At 41.8% G+C, this 18,384-nt stretch overlaps 1 protein-coding gene across 1 annotated transcript in view; it reads left to right on the top strand.

Moving 5' to 3' along the window:
* osbpl6 (oxysterol binding protein-like 6) overlaps positions 1 to 17,472 on the top strand; it is a 35,700-nt gene extending 18,228 nt beyond the window's left edge. Inside the window, exons 5-23 of the mRNA XM_084544463.1 lie at positions 180 to 293; positions 379 to 549; positions 2,395 to 2,539; positions 2,711 to 2,814; positions 3,117 to 3,209; positions 4,289 to 4,457; positions 5,452 to 5,582; positions 7,300 to 7,407; positions 7,823 to 7,954; positions 8,692 to 8,779; positions 10,140 to 10,393; positions 10,776 to 10,913; positions 11,744 to 11,807; positions 11,964 to 12,042; positions 12,572 to 12,716; positions 12,807 to 12,951; positions 13,031 to 13,157; positions 13,356 to 13,478; positions 16,562 to 17,472. Coding sequence (XP_084400589.1) covers positions 180 to 293; positions 379 to 549; positions 2,395 to 2,539; positions 2,711 to 2,814; positions 3,117 to 3,209; positions 4,289 to 4,457; positions 5,452 to 5,582; positions 7,300 to 7,407; positions 7,823 to 7,954; positions 8,692 to 8,779; positions 10,140 to 10,393; positions 10,776 to 10,913; positions 11,744 to 11,807; positions 11,964 to 12,042; positions 12,572 to 12,716; positions 12,807 to 12,951; positions 13,031 to 13,157; positions 13,356 to 13,478; positions 16,562 to 16,673 — 2,442 coding nt within the window. The 3' untranslated portion in view covers positions 16,674 to 17,472. The remainder of the gene's footprint in view (positions 1 to 179; positions 294 to 378; positions 550 to 2,394; positions 2,540 to 2,710; positions 2,815 to 3,116; positions 3,210 to 4,288; positions 4,458 to 5,451; positions 5,583 to 7,299; positions 7,408 to 7,822; positions 7,955 to 8,691; positions 8,780 to 10,139; positions 10,394 to 10,775; positions 10,914 to 11,743; positions 11,808 to 11,963; positions 12,043 to 12,571; positions 12,717 to 12,806; positions 12,952 to 13,030; positions 13,158 to 13,355; positions 13,479 to 16,561) is intronic.
* Positions 17,473 to 18,384: the final 912 nt, after the last annotated feature.

The following is an 18,384-nucleotide window of genomic DNA, read 5'->3' as shown; positions in this document are numbered from 1 at the left end:
AGCCTGGGTCATGTTGTTCAGAGTGTTTCGGCACGACATGTCACTTCTTGACAAAGCTAAAACTTTACTGACAAAATGGAAATGTACTGTCACACACGAATTCTCGGATTCGTGTGTTACACGCTGAATGTTTCAGTAATTAGACTTCCATCATTTATGTAAATTATCATTTTCCTCAGATCCAGAAAGGAAAACTTCATGGCAGCATCGATGTAGGCCTCTCTGTCATGTCCATCAAAAAGAGAGCCCGTCGCATTGACCTGGACACTGAGGAGCATATCTATCACCTAAAGGTAACACTGATGGTGGGTTAGTGTTTCTGCGTGGATAAGTACGAGGTCAGCCGAGGTGAAAGCTCTTTGTCCTCTCTGCCTTTAGGTCAAATCTCAAGAGATCTTTGATGCCTGGGTGTCAAAGTTGCGTCATCACCGGCTTTATCGACAGAACGAGATTGTGCGATCTCCCCGGGAGGCCACCATGCGGACGTTTCCTCCCACAGCTGCCATAGAGTCCCCCCAACCCGCCCCAAGCGTGGTCCTTGAAGCCAAGGTGGGCTCGCCTAGGATGACATAATTAAAATTGACATTACCTTAGGTTATCAGAATTACTGGAGACAGGTCAGACTACAGCCTACGGGGCCTACGGCAGAAGTGCAAGGGCTGAAATAGCCATTTTTACAACCTGGTTCCGCAAACAGTTGCCAATAGTTATTTATACTGATGAGCCGCAACATTAAAACTACTGACAGGAGAAGTAAATAACATTGACCATCTTGTGAAAATACATTGTTCTGCTGGGAAACCTTTGGATCTGGCATTCATGTGGATGTTATTAAGACATTTACTATCCACCTAGACCGGACCAGGCACCCCCTCCTTGGTGGCAGCAGCCATCCCCAGCAGGATACCACCACCCCTTGGACAATTTCTTATACATTTTCTTGTTGTTGTTTTTTTACACATTGATTATGTACATTTTAAACTAATAAGATGTAACTTGTTAAATAAGGATCTCCAGTAGTTAGACTTCGTAACATTCAGACAGAGCCAGGCTTGTTCCGTCTTTACAGTCAGATTTCCTCCTTGTGCTCTCAGCAGTCTGCCATTATTTATTCAAGAACAGTATCTCATGGGTAATGAGAGGTTGCTTCGTTCTGTTTTTATTGGAAACGAGGATAGTGAGCCAGAATATCATCCAGAGGAGTCGATGTAAAATCCACACAACGTTAACAATAATAACAGACTTTATGGACAGACGTGATTGTGCCCGACTGTGCTGCTGTCATCAAACACACCTTTCCGTATCACTCTTTAATGTGGTATGAAAAACTGGTTCCACTTTGCAGTGTTCCCCACGGCCATAGATGTGTCCCCTGCATTGTGTGGCTAATTGCTAGACTAATGGATGTGGATTGTAGACAGATATCTGCCTAATGCAGTAAAACTGATTGGACAGGTAATTGTATCCAGACCATTAGGATAACAAGAAGGCTTGTTTGTCTTGACTGCCTCCAGTGTAGGGTGTCCCTGTCCCTGTCTGTGTGTTTGAAGTGTGTGCAAATGTGAGGATGGAGCCAGAGCAGCTCCCCCTGGGAATGGTGCTCCATGCCACGTGGAGGCCATTAGAGGTGATCAGTAGGATTTGGATTCACAGCATCTGGCTGAAGTTTGATGAGCTCTCCCAGAAGAACAGCATCAAATGAAAAACTCCACCGCTACAGTCAGAGTTAACTACTGTATCAAAGACTTAGCAAGGAGATGTCTAAGGGTTTCCTGCAAATACAAAAGCAGGGCAAAGTGTGTACACATTGCAAACAGCAGACAACACAACACATCATCCCTGTCATTTAATTCTCTATGTCATAAGAAAGTACCTCAAAGTATATTCTAGTGAAGCTCATTCAAAGAGTTGGCTCAGAGCTGACGAGAGCTCTGTTTTTAGCTGCTGAACAGATGCACTGCAGGTGGGTCAAGTGACTCGGGTCAAGGACACTAAAGATCTATGAGGCATAAGGAAACCATTCAAGTACCCATGATGGTTTTTGAAACAGGATAGTAATTAATTCTGATGACGGTATTTATAAACCAAATCTTTTTTCTTTTTTTTTCTCTGTATTTTATCATTTCAATATTTTTACAACAGTAGCAATGGCTTATTTAGGGTGGTTAAATAAAATTTGCCTACATGATTTGTAATTTTAACTCGAATAGCAATGCATTTATAATATTTAGCTTTGGTAATGAGTTTCAGTTATGCTAAAAAAACAAATGTACCACATTAAAAAACTGTAGTATCATCAATATCTGCTGTACCACTCCTAATAAGGTCAATAGATTCTGACATGAAGTCATTACAAAACAACTAATATCACACGCTATCTGCTCTTTACTACAGCAGGCCAAGCCAAGTAGCTTGCCATGGCAGCCGCCAGCACCCAGCAACAGCAGCAACAACAGCCTCCCTGCTTCCTACAGTAACGGACAGAGCAAGGTGGTTGCTTGGCTGCAGGAGTCAGAGGAGATGGACAAGTGTGCAGAGGGTAAGTGCAGTTTTTCTCCTGATGCTGGGAACAAATCTGATTTTACAAAGGAGTGGATTAAATCAGGCCTCCGGCCTCACAATAAATCCTCCAGAGGTGGATCAGTGACTGTTTCATGACACATAAAGCTGAATGTGTTTGTGAGCACGTGGGTGTGAATTTTATTTTCAGAGCTCGCACGCTGCCAGTCCAACCTGACCGAGCTTAGCCGCCTATTGCAGAGTCTGGAGATTTTACAAAGGACGCAGTCAGCGCCCAACTTCATAGATATGCAGGTAAAACACACACACACACACACACACACATAGATATGCATGACATGAACATACACACGCTGAACACCTGCTGCTTTTCTAACTGATCAGAACCTATTGATTTATTTTTTTAGTTTGCATTATCATTTTTGGCTGAAACACACTTTTAACACCACACAATCCATTTTTGTTTGCAACCCATTTGTGGGAATGATGTCTTTTTTTTTTTTGGTCATTTCACTGCTATCTGTGTTTGCTTTTTGTGTGTTGTGTTTGTCCTATTAACCGCACTTTGCATATTCTGACCCACGTGTGCCGCAAAGACCAATTGTGTAGAGTTGTCAAAGAAAGAAAAGCGCTTGAACAGAAGATGGAGAACAAAAAGTGTCGGCAAAGATGCAAAATACCAGCTTCAGGTACATACTTCTCTTCAGAGCTCTCACAGACACAAACACACACACACACACGCACACACACACAGTCAGGGTCTGGATATTCACATACATGATTTGCTATTCTGAGTAATTAGTACTTAATTTTATGTTGTTCGTGTTGAGCAGAGCAACATTTGCATCTAGAAGTGATAAGCAGCCTTTGTTAGCGGTTTCAAAGACCGTGTTTTGATTTGTGAATATCTAGTCCAAGGACAAGAGTGAAATGTAAAATACGCTCCTAAAGATTTTAAGAGGGGGTTTTGTGACAATACACTTACACAACCAGAACAAATTAGTTATTCCTCTTCTTCTTGGTTCATTTTTCTTTTTTGCTCTTTAGTCTGCAGCTGGCACTCATTAGTGTTGTGTGTCATGGCTTGCTAATTGACCCTTATTTTGCATATTGTATTAATCCTGCTGAAATAACTGACTGTGCTTCCATGTACCTTTATACACTTAATTAATCTACCCCTGAACTTTTATGTACCAGTTTATTGATGGAATTAATGGTCTTCCTTTCTGTAACATTTCCATAAAAGCCAGACAAAACCATCAGCATGGGGGACCGAACAGAATGAAAATATGTTTTTGTGTCATTAAAGCCGGGGAAAATAAAATAGATGAAGGCAATTTAAACAATAAGAAATAAACAGATATTTCTTTTTTCTGCATTTATTTACATTTGTATTATTTCCCCTATTGATTTACTATCCCATTGAAATGTCTGTTTTATTTTTATTTTTACTTATTAAGGGAGTTTTTCTCAGAGAGAGGTTATCAGCAGCGAGTGCATGCAAATACAGACAGTTATTATTTCCAGGGAACTAATACAAAAACGTGCTGCTGCTTCTCGGTGTGACATGTCTCGACTCTCTCAATTCTTCCAACAGTGTGAACGGTACAGTTATGATGTAAATTCAGAGCTAACTTCTGTGTGTCTTGCTGGACTGACGTTCCTGCACCTCAGTAATGGTGCTGGCTGTCACACACACCACACATCAGCGCTGCCGTGCCTCAGAGGTGATTGACAGTGGTCTTCTGTGGTTGTAATCTCTCTCCAGGTCCCTCTTTCTGCCAGCATGTCGCCTGTCCGCCTCCACTCGTCCAACCCCAACCTGTGTGCGGAGCTGGCGGACTTTCAGCCCCCGGTTTCCCGCTTGACGGACAGTGTAGAGTGTGCCAGCGACTACATTAAACTTCAGGAGGAATTTTGCACCATTGCCCAGAAAGGTAATCAGGAATCACATTTGACTGAGTTGAAAAGATAATTGTGGTTTATCATCCCCTTCATCTTATTCTCAGTAAATGGTCACAGTAGGAACTCACAGGTTTCATACTAAAGCGCAGGTTGAAGAGGAAATAAAGATGAGGAATTTCAAAACATATGCTCACTTCTCTTCCCCACAATTTAAGAGTCAGTTTTAACCTACCCCCTAGTACTATCAGTTTAATCTCCAAATAAAGTAGCTGCCTACCAAAAACTTTAAACTGAATTGCTCAAGAACACTTTGTGAAACACTGCCACAATTAGGTCTGAAAAAATAATATTTGACTGCCAGAATATTTATAATCAATCAGTATCAGTTTCTTAAATTTGGAGATTGGCAGACTATTCTTTTTTTAATTTCCTTGTAAATTGAATCTTGAGGTTTTGTCCTGTCAGTTGAACAAAACAAACAGCGTTGTGATGGACGAAGTGTTTTTCATTATTTAAAGAGTTTCTTTGACTAAACAATCGGTCAGTCTGAAAAATAATGAAAAGCAAAAGCTGCAGCTTAAGTTATAGTTCTCAAAACAATAAGTTAAATAATTTGTACAGTGTGGTGTTTTGTTTGGCCTCTAGCAGGCCATCACTCATTTAAAGCATTTAGGTCATCAACCAGCACGTCACAGTCACCTTTAGAGTGAGCAAAGAAAATGATCCTGTCCTACTTTTCACTTCTTTAGTATGCTGTCGTCCCTTTTCTGGCACCATGTGTAAGAACTACAGTTAAACTCCCTTCATCCTACTGTATACTATTATATACTGTCATGCTGTGACATGACTCCCCTCTTGGCATAATTGAAGAGTTACAGTGGTCGTCTGGCTTTTCATGATGATGAATACACAAACATGGCTAGAGAAATTCTTAATTGTCGTGGCAGTTTTTTAAATAAGAGTTTTTTAGATTTTGAAGTGGTGCGCAGATGGGTAAAAGTCTCTGTTCTTTATACCGCCCTACAGTGCACTCTCTGCTGAAGTCGGCCTTCAACACCGTGGCCATAGAGAAAGAAAAGATCAAACAGATTCTGTCTGACCAGGAACAGACAGACCAGTCCGCCCAGATCAACTCTCTCAGGAAGTCTCTGTCACAGGTAATGAGCTGGTTTCACCACTACACATAACGCCCCTTTCCCCCTCCTTTTAGTTAAACTGTTCGTCAGACAGTGTCTACCTCATATTGTAAAGGCTAATCATGATGCTATTTTAACATATCATAATCAGCACTGATTGGGCATATTGCTGCTGTAATTTCACCCATGTGTCTTTAAACCTAAGCTGATTTAGTAGCTGTCACGTTACAAGATACGTTCATGTTGACTGGCTGTTACATAAAACACACAAGCTACAGTTTATCCCACACAGTCACAGTAATCACAGTTAAAAAAGATGATGTGTGGAGATGAGAGCAGAGGCAAGTGAGTCGTGAAAGTCTTTTCCCATATTAATTGGTGAGCGGGAGAAATGTGCAGTGCAGTTCATTAACTCCTCTCCTTAGGGCCGTCTCTCTGCACAGTGATTTAATTGGACCGTTCCTCTGCTAACAGTTGACATTGTTTCAATGAAATGTTTCACTCGCCGCTTTATCTCCGTTCTCTTCCTAATTGGATGCTCGTGTGACACGCTTGGCACGGGCTGGAGGTCAGGTTTTTGTCACAAAGCTCTGCAGGAGGTTGATAATCGGGAGTTGCGGTTGCTATAGCGACAGATGCTGATGTCAACCGTTTAATCCCAGCAGGACATCACAGGGAGATATACAGTAACTTTCTTTATTTTATTTATTTTTTTAACTTTAAGTATGCACGTAGTTAAACTTACAGCTTATGGTAGCTGCTGTTGCATCCTTGTAACGCTGATACGGAAAACAAACTCTGTACGTTTTCACTAATCCTAACCCCAGTTTAGGGAGTTTATCTTCTAATTTGTTAAAACGTAGGGTACAGAAGCTGATTAGAGTAATGAGAGACAACCAAAGCAGTGAGGTTAAGATACTAAACTGCTCCGTAAGGCTGAGAAGATCCACAGAATCCAGTGATTCTCTTTGTGTTCACCAGTAGTGACTAACGAGTGCATGTAATGACGGAGATGGGTCTTCTAAAGAGCAGTTTTGAAGCTCTGTGCGATGGCTCTGGCTGTCGTCATCTTTGCAGAGACTGATAACTCCCGGCTAATTCATAAATAGTCAAAGAGGTGGAGCGTGCGAGGAGATGAGGCAGATGGATGACGGCAAAGCAGACAGCTAGCAGCTTGTGACAGCTCGCCCTTGTCATATATTATGTGCAACTTTATGTAATTATGCCAGGCTGTACACATGTGTATGTTTGTTTTAAGTTGGACATATTAACTGGGGAATGACTTGCTTTTGGAGGCATGCGTTGGCCTAGTTTTTCAGCGTTCAAGGTTACCTCTAAGTAGTGAAACTTTTCAGGGCTCCAGACTAACTTCTTTTACTCGGAGCGCTGTGGACCCTTTTAGGAGCACAGTTTAAATTGACCTGCAACACATTTATTCACATTACTTCCCATTTTTCCCTATGTTAATTATTCAAAACTATTAAAATGCCTTTTGTAATAAATAGACTTAACTTATTTTCGCTTTAAGATCACAGTATAGTCAGTAACATTTCTGTCATTATCATTATTATGTCAGATCCAGGTCCCTGCCTTTATCTTTCTGTCTTGATCCAGTGTAGTGGGGAGGACAGGGTCAAGTTCAAGTTTCAGTTCATCTCCAGTTGTGTAGATGATTGTCTTTGGATGTGAAAACACTGTGCAGCTTCATTTGAAAACCTTTTCTTGTTTTCTTTTTCAGGCCCTGTCCCAAAACGCAGAACTTCGAACTCGACTCAACCGCATCCACTCTGAATCGGTCCTTAATGAACAAGTCGTCAGTGTGAACATCATCTCCACACCCGATGAGGTGAGTCGCTGCTGTCAGTCTGTCACCGTTGGATCAAATTTCTCATTCTGATGATATTGATGAAGCAGCAGCTTCCAAGGCTGGCCGGGTCGTCGTGGCGTGTGCTTCCTACGTTTGTCAGTTGAATTATTGATTCCAGTCCTTATAGATTGATGGTTTTTCCTGTACGGCCTGGCAGGTGAGTTTAAAGCATCATTATTCTATGCAGAACCTGACATCAAGGTTAATGGAAAAAAATTACTAATTAGGAACGGATGGGAGCTTGCCCTTTGGCAAGGATACACATGCTGCAAAATGAAGTCTCTGCTGTCTTCTGTTGGTGTTTGTGTTTGTTCGGGTGTATTTTGCGTCCTAAACCCGTCATCATAGCAAGAAACAGTGAACATCTCTTGCCTGTGCTTGTGTTTGCCTGCAGGCCGGGGAACAGATGGGGATCCCTCTGACTCAGCAGGCATCTAATGAGAGCCGACTCTCCATGTCAGAGTCTGTCTCTGAGTTCTTTGATGCCCAGGAAGTGCTTCTGTCAGCCAGCTCGTCAGAGAATGAGGTATAACGGGGCAGCTGAAGGTCGGCTGTTTGGGCTACGAGGGGCGGGTTATAATGGATCAAGAAGGGGGTCAAAGTAGTGCTGCTGCTGCTGGAAAGCCAGAGAAAAACATCACTGTTATAGAAGCGTGTGGAGCTGGAGTTCATAAGCAATTAATGAGGGCAGAAACATAATATTCCGCTTTTTTCTGAACCGCTTTGTAGCTTCTAGCTTTTTCTTTCTTTTAAAAAAAAAAAAAAAAAAGGTAATTTGTCGCTTGAAACAACCAGTTTAACTCCTGCAAACACCTTGCTCCAAATGTACTGTGTAAGGTCTCTAAAGAGCTTTTAACCATTGTAGTTCCCAAGACTTGCATTGATCCATGTTGAAGGATTACTCATCAAGGAAATACATCTACCCCCCGTCCTGTAGCTCCAGTGTCACGTCCGTTCATACCATTGCTGACCAAACCCTTACCAGCTGCCAGAGGCCTTTACAGAAAGTGGCGACAAAATGCTCCTCTGATGGCATCGGTGGCCTCATTGCTTTCGCTATATATAAAGAATGAAAATGCTGCAGTGTCTCGTGATTACTGCAGCCAGTGGGACAGATAGCCGGCGACTGCTGCAGTTTGTTAGCCACTGGCGAACTGCAGTGACTGCGCGTTTGTGTGTGCTAAGTCCCTCTGCTGTTCTGATCAGTTTGCGTTGTACTCTGCCGCACTGACTCACTCCTCTCTGTACCTGTTCCCCTCGCAGGGCTCAGACGATGAGTCATATGTCAGTGATGTGAGTGATAACATTTCCGAGGACAACGCCAGTGTGACTGATAACGTCTCAAGACAAAGTAGGTCCAATCCTGCACCATCACAAGCGTCTGTAGTCTCTGTTGGGTTATAAAAAAGAAAGGGAGAAATTAATAAAGCAGAGCAGATTCCTCTCAATGCATCAGCTGCGCTTCCTCTACAACGACACACACACACACAAAGACACACACTTGTACCGGCAAACTCGTTTATCAGTGTTGCCAAGGCAGTTGACTTTGCAGTGTTGCTCCGTGCCAAGGGCTTTTCTCAGCCTTTATGAAAGCTATCTGTGTAAGGCAGGATGGGAACTCCCTCCTCCATCTTTGTCAAACACTACACACAGAAACGGAGAGAGTAGACTATGTAGTATATCATGAAGATGAAAATACTCCTCTAGTCTGAAAGTTTCAGCAAGAGCTGCAACTGGTGACTGATAAATGAATATAAATGAAAGACCGTATTAAAACGTACATATATTTGCCCAGTACAATTACTACAACAACACAGTGATGTGTCTCAGTTAATTGGCAGCTGTATTGGTCAAGCCAGCACCAGCAGACGTTACACAAACGGACAGACAAGACACAATCTGTCAAGAAACACTTCAATAAATCCATGTAGGTCAGTTTTCTGAAATGCATTTCCACATCACACCTTTATTTCAGTCTCCTTACACTCACAGCATGACGACTTATTGATTCCTTTTTAGACTCTTCTTGACCTGGCTCTGCACTATGCTCTTGACATTTTCATCATGCACTGCATATAAGTCTGTTCCTACTTGATGTGGCTTTAATCGTCACTGTATCTTTTATTGATGTTACTTTTTATTGTTGGCTTTTGATATTTTACTCTCATCCAGTTAATGGAATTATCAATGATTCCTTTGTCTGGCCACTCACAAAAAACTCCAAAGAGACTTAAATCAGACATCATGTTTAACTCTTTAAGACCCAAGGTGGCCTCCATTAAAAAAGATAAATAATTTTTAATAAAAATCTGAAAATGACACCATGTAGAACAATGTCGCATGCTGCTGTAATGCGAGAAGCTGCACCCAGTCTGAAGAGATATACATGTGTACTGTTTGCTGCATTAGATTGTGTCTTAATGTGTGAATCAACATGTTTATACAGTATTTAGTCTCTTCAGTTTACTTTTGCAGAAGGAATTTGCTGAAATAATGATCAAACAATTATTTTACGTAGGTCTCAGATAATTTTCTGTTAATCTAGTCATTGTTGAAGCTTCCCTGCTGTTGCCCACTCGATTAGATTTGTAGTAAATTTGTTGATTTAAACTTCTTTTTAATCTGTTACGGAAGATTATAATTATGATACAAGATACAATATTAGACCAAATGAGCGTATGAATAATTTTTTTTATTTTTGTTTTTTACAGTGGCCAATGGAGACTTTGCCGGCAGCGCCTTCCGTAACGGGCGGCGCACCTGCCTGCCGGCGCCCTGTCCAGACACCAGCAACATCAACCTCTGGAACATCTTGAGGAACAACATCGGCAAGGACCTGTCCAAAGTGTCCATGCCCGTGGAGCTCAACGAGCCCCTCAACACCCTGCAGCGTATGTGTGAAGAGCTGGAGTACAGCGAGCTGCTGGATAAGGCCGCCGAGACCGAGGATCCGTTTGAGCGAATGGTAACGCAGCTTCTAGTTACAGACACCATGTCGTATTAAATGTTAATCAGTTCTGGACGTGGTGACCCTTCACTGAACATCTTTTTCTTCTGTAAAGTAGAGGAGTTGGATCTCAGACAGACAGGTTAAATTCCAGCTATATTTAACTTCTTTTTGTCCATGTGTGAGGTCACACTGCAAAGTCACAAGCAAAAGCTAATGGTCTGTCACTGGAAGGCGTGTCTGTGAAGTGGTAGTACGCATCAGTGCTGCTGTGTACCTCGGATCCTTCTATTTTTATCTGTCTGCTGTCCCTCTGATAGTGTTCGATGCATACTAATGTTGGATTATTCGTGACTGTTCTTATGAGCCACCTAATCCCCTCTTTTTTTATGTCTGGCAGGTTCTCGTCGCTGCTTTTGCTGTCTCAGGCTACTCGTCCACATATTATAGAGCAGGAAGTAAGCCATTCAACCCGCTGCTTGGAGAGACTTACGAATGTATTCGAGAAGACAAGGGCTTCTGTTTTTTCTCAGAGCAGGTAAATCCTCAGTGTTGTCTTGCATAATACATACACCGATCAGCCACAACATTAAAACCATTGACAGGAGAAGTAAATAACATTGACCATCTTGTGACAATTCAATGTTCTGCTGGGAAACATTTGGACCTGGCATTCGTGTTGATGTTACTTAGACATGTACCACCCAACTAGACCAGACCAGGCACCCCCACCCCATAGCAGGATTTAGTCTGACACAGACACACACATAAAAACGGTTTAGGAACAACTTAAAAAACATGAAAAACAGGACAAGGTGTTGACCTGGCCTCCAAATTCACTAGATCCCAAAGTGATCCCAAGTGGAACAAGCCTGATCTACAGAGGCCTCTCCCCTCAACCCATAGGACCCAAAGACCCCCACTAACAACATTGTGTTGCCAGACACCACAGGACACCCTCAGAAGACCCATGTCCATTCTCTGATCAGTCAACTAGGTCATAGTATATGTAAATAAAAGCTAGAACAAAGATAACTGGACCTGTTTGGGATTTCTTGAAGACTCATCCAAGTGGCTTTTTCAATTATAGAAGATAAAATCTACAGTTGTCTCTGTTTTAGCTGAGTTTTGATACATTTATCAAGGAAATTTACTGGATGGACGGAAAGCTTAAAAATATATGGATCACCTCATGAAGCTTAAAGCTTGTAACGTGGATTTCTTACACATCCCCTCAAATTCCTCCAAAACCGTTTCTGTTTGCATAGACATATGACCCAACCAACCAAATCTGCACAGCAACTTATCAATTATCACATGTGTCATCTGAAAAACAACAGCTGTTTTTAATGTGATGTTTTCTCAAAGGTGAGCCACCACCCTCCCGTCTCCGCCTGCCACTGTGAGTCTAAGAACTTCACCTTCTGGCAAGGTAGGTTACCTGGCTAATTAGTGAGAGCTTTTCCTCACGGGAGAGGCAGACATGAGGCGGTAGGACTCAGTTAGCCTCTTAGTGTAAACACAGACTGTATTTGCTTTTAATTTAAGATGAAACGAAATAAAAATGCAAACTTTCTTTGTTTTTCAGATGTGAGATGGAAAAACAAGTTCTGGGGAAAATCGATGGAGATTTTACCGATCGGAACCGTGAATCTCATGCTCCCCAGGTAACGCTCACCCTGCTGCTGATGGCTTTTTAGACTCTGATTTCATTGCGCCAGTCAAGCCATTAAATCCTCTCGGTTGCTGAGTGGTCCCGACGCTGCATTCATGCCACTGGGGTTATCATAATTACCTTCTCACCCATTTTAATTGCATGCACGTCAAGATGCAATTATAATAATGACCTGAAAATGTCTTTATTTGAAAAACACGTACACTAAGTGGCCATTAAATCAACAAAAACTAATAGATTATTTGCGATAAATACACCAAAATTTAATGGATGTTATTTTATGTTATAAAATATTTTCTTGATGCCTTACAGGAATATTAGTGCTTCTCAGTTGGTTTATTAAGAAATATGGTATTATAAATAAAGCACATTTGATATCTGCTGAACTTCTGTATTCTGTTCCCGGGGGAATCTATGAAGACGATTCTGCCTGATCAAACTAGATCTTTATTGTCAGTCACAGAAAAAGACAGAAAAGTTCCAGTACATCAAGCTGACCCGCTGTTACTTTCCCTCTCCAGGTTTGGAGATCACTATGAATGGAATAAAGTCACCACCTGCGTTCACAACATCCTCAGCGGTCGACGGTGGATCGAACACTACGGGGAGATCACCATCAGAAACACAAAGAGCAGCGCCTGCCTCTGCAAACTTACCTTTGTCAAAGTAAAGTGGTTTATGCTAACTGTGTCTCCGTGTGATTTAAACGAATGCTCGACACATTTAAGCTGACGGTGCAGTTTGTGTGTCTTTCAGGGAAACTACTGGAGTTCGAATGTCAACGAGGTTCAAGGGTTTGTTATGGATCAAGAGGGCAAAGTGATCCACAGACTTTTTGGAAAATGGCACGAAGGCCTTTACTGCGGCATCCCACCTTCTGCTAAATGCGTCTGGAGGCCAGGTACTGTACACGTCAGCTATTTATCCGTTCTCACAGCTGGACTTTTCAAGCTAATAACTGACCTTTTTGTTCTTGTCAGGCTCCATGCCCACAGACTATGAGCTCTACTACGGCTTCACCAGGTTCGCCATTGAACTGAATGAGCTCTGCCCTGAGCTCAAAGACGTCTTGCCGCGTACAGACGCCCGATTCAGGCCCGATCAAAGGTAACAGCATCACATCCTGAGAGTATACAGTTGCCGATTTCTCACAAATTAGGTCCAGTTTCAGTGAAGTCGCTCTGCTTATAATAATAATATTGTTTTAGTTGAGATGATCTGATTAATTCTCAGAATGTTTTGTGCTGTTGCTGCTCGTTGTCTGACTTCCTGTCTTAACTGAGATGTATTGTTCTGCTCATGCAGGCATCTGGAAGAAGGGAACTTGGACATGGCGTCCTCAGAGAAGCAGCGCATCGAGGACATGCAGAGGGCCAGGAGGAAGTGGAACGAGGAGAACAACATCAAACAGGAGCCTCGCTTCTTCAAGTAAGGGAACCAGATGATTCCTCTGGTCTGGGAGTGGGTTTATATGTGAATATTGATGCAGAAATGTGAATTAAACACATCTAATAACTCTAAACTGTATATTCTATTCATAATATAAGTTTAAATAATGATCTTGCTCCATAATATTAAACCCAGATCACGGTGTAATAGTTTCACAAATGAAACGAGTCTCCACTGTGACTCTTAAACATATTCTAACTTGGGCTGAGCTAGGGTTGCAAAGGGGTGGAAAATTTCCGGTAAATTTCCGGTAAATTTCCAGAAACTTTCCATGGGAAGTTAAACTGGGGAATTTTGGAAATATTCCAAGTTAGAAACTTTCCATGGGAATTATGGGAATTATGGGAATTATTGGGAATTTATGGGAATTAACTGGAAATTGGGGGTAATTTAAACAAACTGTATCATATCCAAACATAAATGTAAATATTTTTTGTCATAAGCAGACATCCATGCAAAATAATACAAAAACATGACATTTCAACATTTCATCCTCCGTGTTCACCTCCTCAACATCCGACTCCAATGACTCCTCTTCAGCTTCAGAAAAATAGCTTTCATTTAGCACCTAACTTACCAGACAGTTAGCTACTGTATTAATACATTTTTATTTAATATTTGCAAGTTAAACATTAATAACGTTATAGATCAAATATATTTACCCCATGATATTATCAAAACTTACTTGACTTTATATAGTCCGCGGGCTCAAATGTGTGGCTTCAATAGTCTTGTGCTTTGAGCTCAAAAGTGTGGCCTCCAGGCTTCAAGAAATCACCTGTGCATGTGATGGAGGAATGCACAGTGCATGTAGGGGGCGTGGCCTCAATAGCCCTGCAGTAAGCAGTGTGCTGTGTGCATGTGATTGAGGAGTGTACTTGCATTAAATCTGGTTGTTTTGGCCAAGACTATGCTACAATATATTCCCCCCAACTATATTTAAGTTCCCTGTTAAGGGCCAACCTTCAATTTTGTAAATTTCTTATTTATTCCTGTTTATTCCCATATATTCCCGTTAATTCCCATGGAAAGTTTCCAACTTTGAAAATTCCCGGAATTTTGCAACCCTAGGCTGAGCTAATTTAAAATCATAATTGGAAACAATGTCATTTGTAAATTGGAACAGTATTGTTTGTGTTGTTTTTTTTATTGGTAGTACTTTATTTAAAGGGATCGTGATCGTTTCAGATCGTGTAACTGAAGCTTGAGTTTAAATTTACAGGACAACAGCAATCACCATGACCATCATAACTAGTACGGCTACACTAGCTCTCTGTGGGAGAACTGATCTAATTAGAGCTGCCATGTAAATGTCACTTGAGGATTGTCTGACTGCTTTTCTTTCACCCCAGGCAACTGGAGGTTGGAGGTTATATTATAAAATGTAGAGGTAGTAAATATCTTGGTTGCTGGAGGACATAAGGTAAAAAACTGTAGATTAATGACTAAAACTGTGTGTTTGCATAAAGACAGAAATATGCTTAAAAGGCCCTACATCCAGATTAGAGTGCTTTAGAAATCTAATGGTCACTTTGTATCACTATGAATCTGTATCAGGTTCTCTAACTCTTTCGTTTGCACATCAGCATTTCCGTATCATCCCAACCCTTGACATTTAGTGAATAGAACAGCAAAGAATTTGTGCCACTTTACTGATTTAATCACATTAACAAGCGTCTCCAACAAAACCAGAGCAGCTTCCTAATATTCTGTAGGTCACCCTTGTGCCTCCAAAACAGTTGTGACTCATCAGAGAATGAACATGGGCCTTCTGAGGGTGTCCTGTGGTGTCTGGTAACAGGATGTTGTTAGTGGGGGCCTTTGGGTCCTATGAGTTGAGAGGAGGGGCCTCTGTGGATCAGGCTTGTTCCACTGCATCCCACAGATACTTGGATCAGTTTGTGATCCAGTGTATTTGGAGGCCAGGTCAACACCTTGTGCTGTTTTTCGTTTTTGTCAGGCTGCATCCTGCTGGGGATGGCTGCTGCCATCAAGGAGTGTCATTGGTATGGGGTGGGGGTGCCTGGTCTGGTCTGGTCTGGTCTAGTTGGGTGGTACATGTCTAAGTAACATCCACACAAATGCCAGGTCTAAAAGTTTCCCAGCAGAACATTGAATTGTCACAAGATGGTCAATGGTATTTACGTCTCCTGTCAGTGGTCATAATGTTACGCCTGATCAGTGTATATATGATGTAGAAAAGGAGACAAAGGAAGAGATACAAAGTGATCTCACCACGATACCTAATCAAACACAATTTATAATATATATATTATATAATATACTTCAACTTCCTCTTCATCATCAACAGCTTTTACTGTATAAATAAAAGGTCCAGCTGTCTTCATTCTCTACATATACAATACTCAGCAAACAGAGAAATAACTGTTGCTCATAGCAACACAAGAAATAATGCAGTTTTAAAAAAAAAAAAAAGCACAAAGACAATAAAGTACACAGACCATCGTGTCGCCACGTATGCAAAAAATGTTTATTTGTATAGCGCCTTTCACCACAAGGCGACTCAAAGCGCTTTACTCAGATCACATAAAAGATTAACGAAGAAAATAAAAACAAAAATGTATTTTGACGACCTGAAGGTGCCAGCAGCAATAACGCCATTTCCAGCGTGGTGGAGAGAGTATGTGGCTGTTTAAACTAAACGCATTTTTGCTCTTGAGAAGGACAAAACGAACCGCGTTTTCCGGAGTGAATAAATATTTAAATGACAGCTGAAGTAGTAAAAAAAAGCTGCTGTACAGATTGTAAGGTCAGGATCTGTGTGGGAGAGAAGGACTCTCTGTCGTCTCTAACTTTCTCGCTCCAGATGTCAGTTAATGTGTGGGCAATACTTCATTTACTCTGCATGGCCGGAAAAAAAAAAAATAAAGCCGCCACTCGTGCAATATTTCGTTGGACAGCCTTTAGCTTTGATTACATTCGCTGTGGCATTGTTTCGATAAGCTTCTGCAACGTCACAAGATTTATTTCCGTCCAGTGTTGCATTCAAGGTCTTGTATTGATGATGGGAGAGTCTGACCACTGTTTGTCCTTTCTTGCAGGAAAGTGGTTGATGCCAATCACAGGGAGAGATGGGTCTCCAACAACACCTACTGGGAGCTCCGCAAAAACCCCGGATTCATCAACATGGAACCCACCGCCAGCCTGTGGTAGCACACGGACGCCTGCGTCCATCGCCGCGGACGAGACGGCCGTTACCTATGCACAATAAGGTGTCGAGAGAAACATGTCTGCGATTAAAAACGTCCGCGCGCGTGGATGTGAACAACTGCAGAGCTGAGGACTGGCCCCGCGCCCAGTGACCACCCCGCCCCCGACCCCCCGCTCCCCTCCCTCGTCGAGGTTCTGCGGCGGCGCCACCACCACCGCGGCAGTCATCCATCCATGTAGGATCACCTTCATTGTGCTTGTCGAAGCTGGGTTGTCAGGGCAACAATCTTAACACCACTCCTATGTAGATCTCTCCTCAGCTCTTTTGACTTCAGAGTTGGTCCTTGCCTTAAAAAGACACCCGTACGAGTCTCACGGTTAGGCGCCTTTTAGTTGAAGCCATTTAATTTCCAACAGCAGTTTGGTTAGACTAGTCTATGGAGTAGACGTTTTGATTACCTATGTGCATGTTTAGAGAGCAGCTTTCACTGGCATAAAGCCGTATTTACTATATCATCAATTATTGTAGAGACAAAAAAAAAGAAAAAAAAAAAAGGTATTTTTATAAAATATCTTGGACTTGGAAAGAATAATGAGAAGTGGCAGATTTTATTTATTTTTGCCTTTTAATACTGTTGAATCTGTGAGCTAGCAGTACTCTCTCCTGGGAAACAGCTCATTTAAAATGAATCCGGACCGCAGCGCAGGGTCCGTAGATGGCATTTTTAATGAGACACTTTCAACGAGGCTGAACACGTGGTGGGAAGCTGGAGTAAGATTTCAGTCCTGTTTTTGGACGCGTGGACCGTCAGCGCGGATTTGCGTGGTGTAAATAGAGGGACGACCTCGACCCCCAGCCGGCCCCTCCCCCGGCCCCACCGTCTAAATTTAAACGTGAAAGCCAACTCCTCGGAAAACACACGGTTACATAAATACACACACGGCTCCCCTCCGTGTAGAGCGAGCATATGTTCAGTCTTGCAGATGTCGGTTTAAGTGACGTAACAGACTCTGAAACGTCTCATCCGATTCAAGATGGTGCAGCGGGTTGTACAGGTTGAAAAGACTTTATTTCAAAAAAACAACAAAAACAAAAGTCACATATGTCCATCACATCCCTCCACGACTACAGAGCTAGAGCATGTCGATGAATTAAAAAATATTGAATAAAAAAAAGTGTCCTTTTATGTCGAATAATAGTGACGAAGCCCCATCACAGTTTACCGAAAGAAAAAACGCTCAAATGTGCAAGATTGTCATCTCCAACGCTGTAAAACAACAACAAAAAAAAAAAAGTCGTAACTAGTACCAGCAAATGTTTGGTATTCTTCTTGATGAATCACCTGCATTATTAACGAATCATCAAATTGCTTTGTCTTCTAAATAATTCATTAACAATGATTTCAGCTCTCCATGACTCCACCATCATCCTCAGCAATGAGTCCTTCATGAAACACCAGAGACACCTACAGGTCGTCCTGTAAACGTGCAGGAACACAAAGAGACGCTTTGCTCTTTTTTTTTTTATTTTTGTTTAGAGGTTTGAGGCAAACAGTTCTGCTGTACAAGTATTTAAGCTGATTCCCCAGAGAATTTACTGCTGTGTCGTGGGCTTCTGCAAAGCACCTGTTACTTATTTAAAGTTTGTATATTTATTGCAAAGCAGATTAGCTTTAACGTTTTAACCAGTGTCCCTATTTTATTTTACATTTCT

This window comes from Chelon labrosus (genome assembly GCF_963514085.1).
Source record: "Chelon labrosus genome assembly, chromosome: 5".
Lineage (NCBI taxonomy): Eukaryota > Metazoa > Chordata > Actinopteri > Mugiliformes > Mugilidae > Chelon > Chelon labrosus.
The sequence above is the reverse complement of the archived record's forward strand: the minus strand, read 5'-3'. Positions and strand labels throughout refer to the sequence as shown.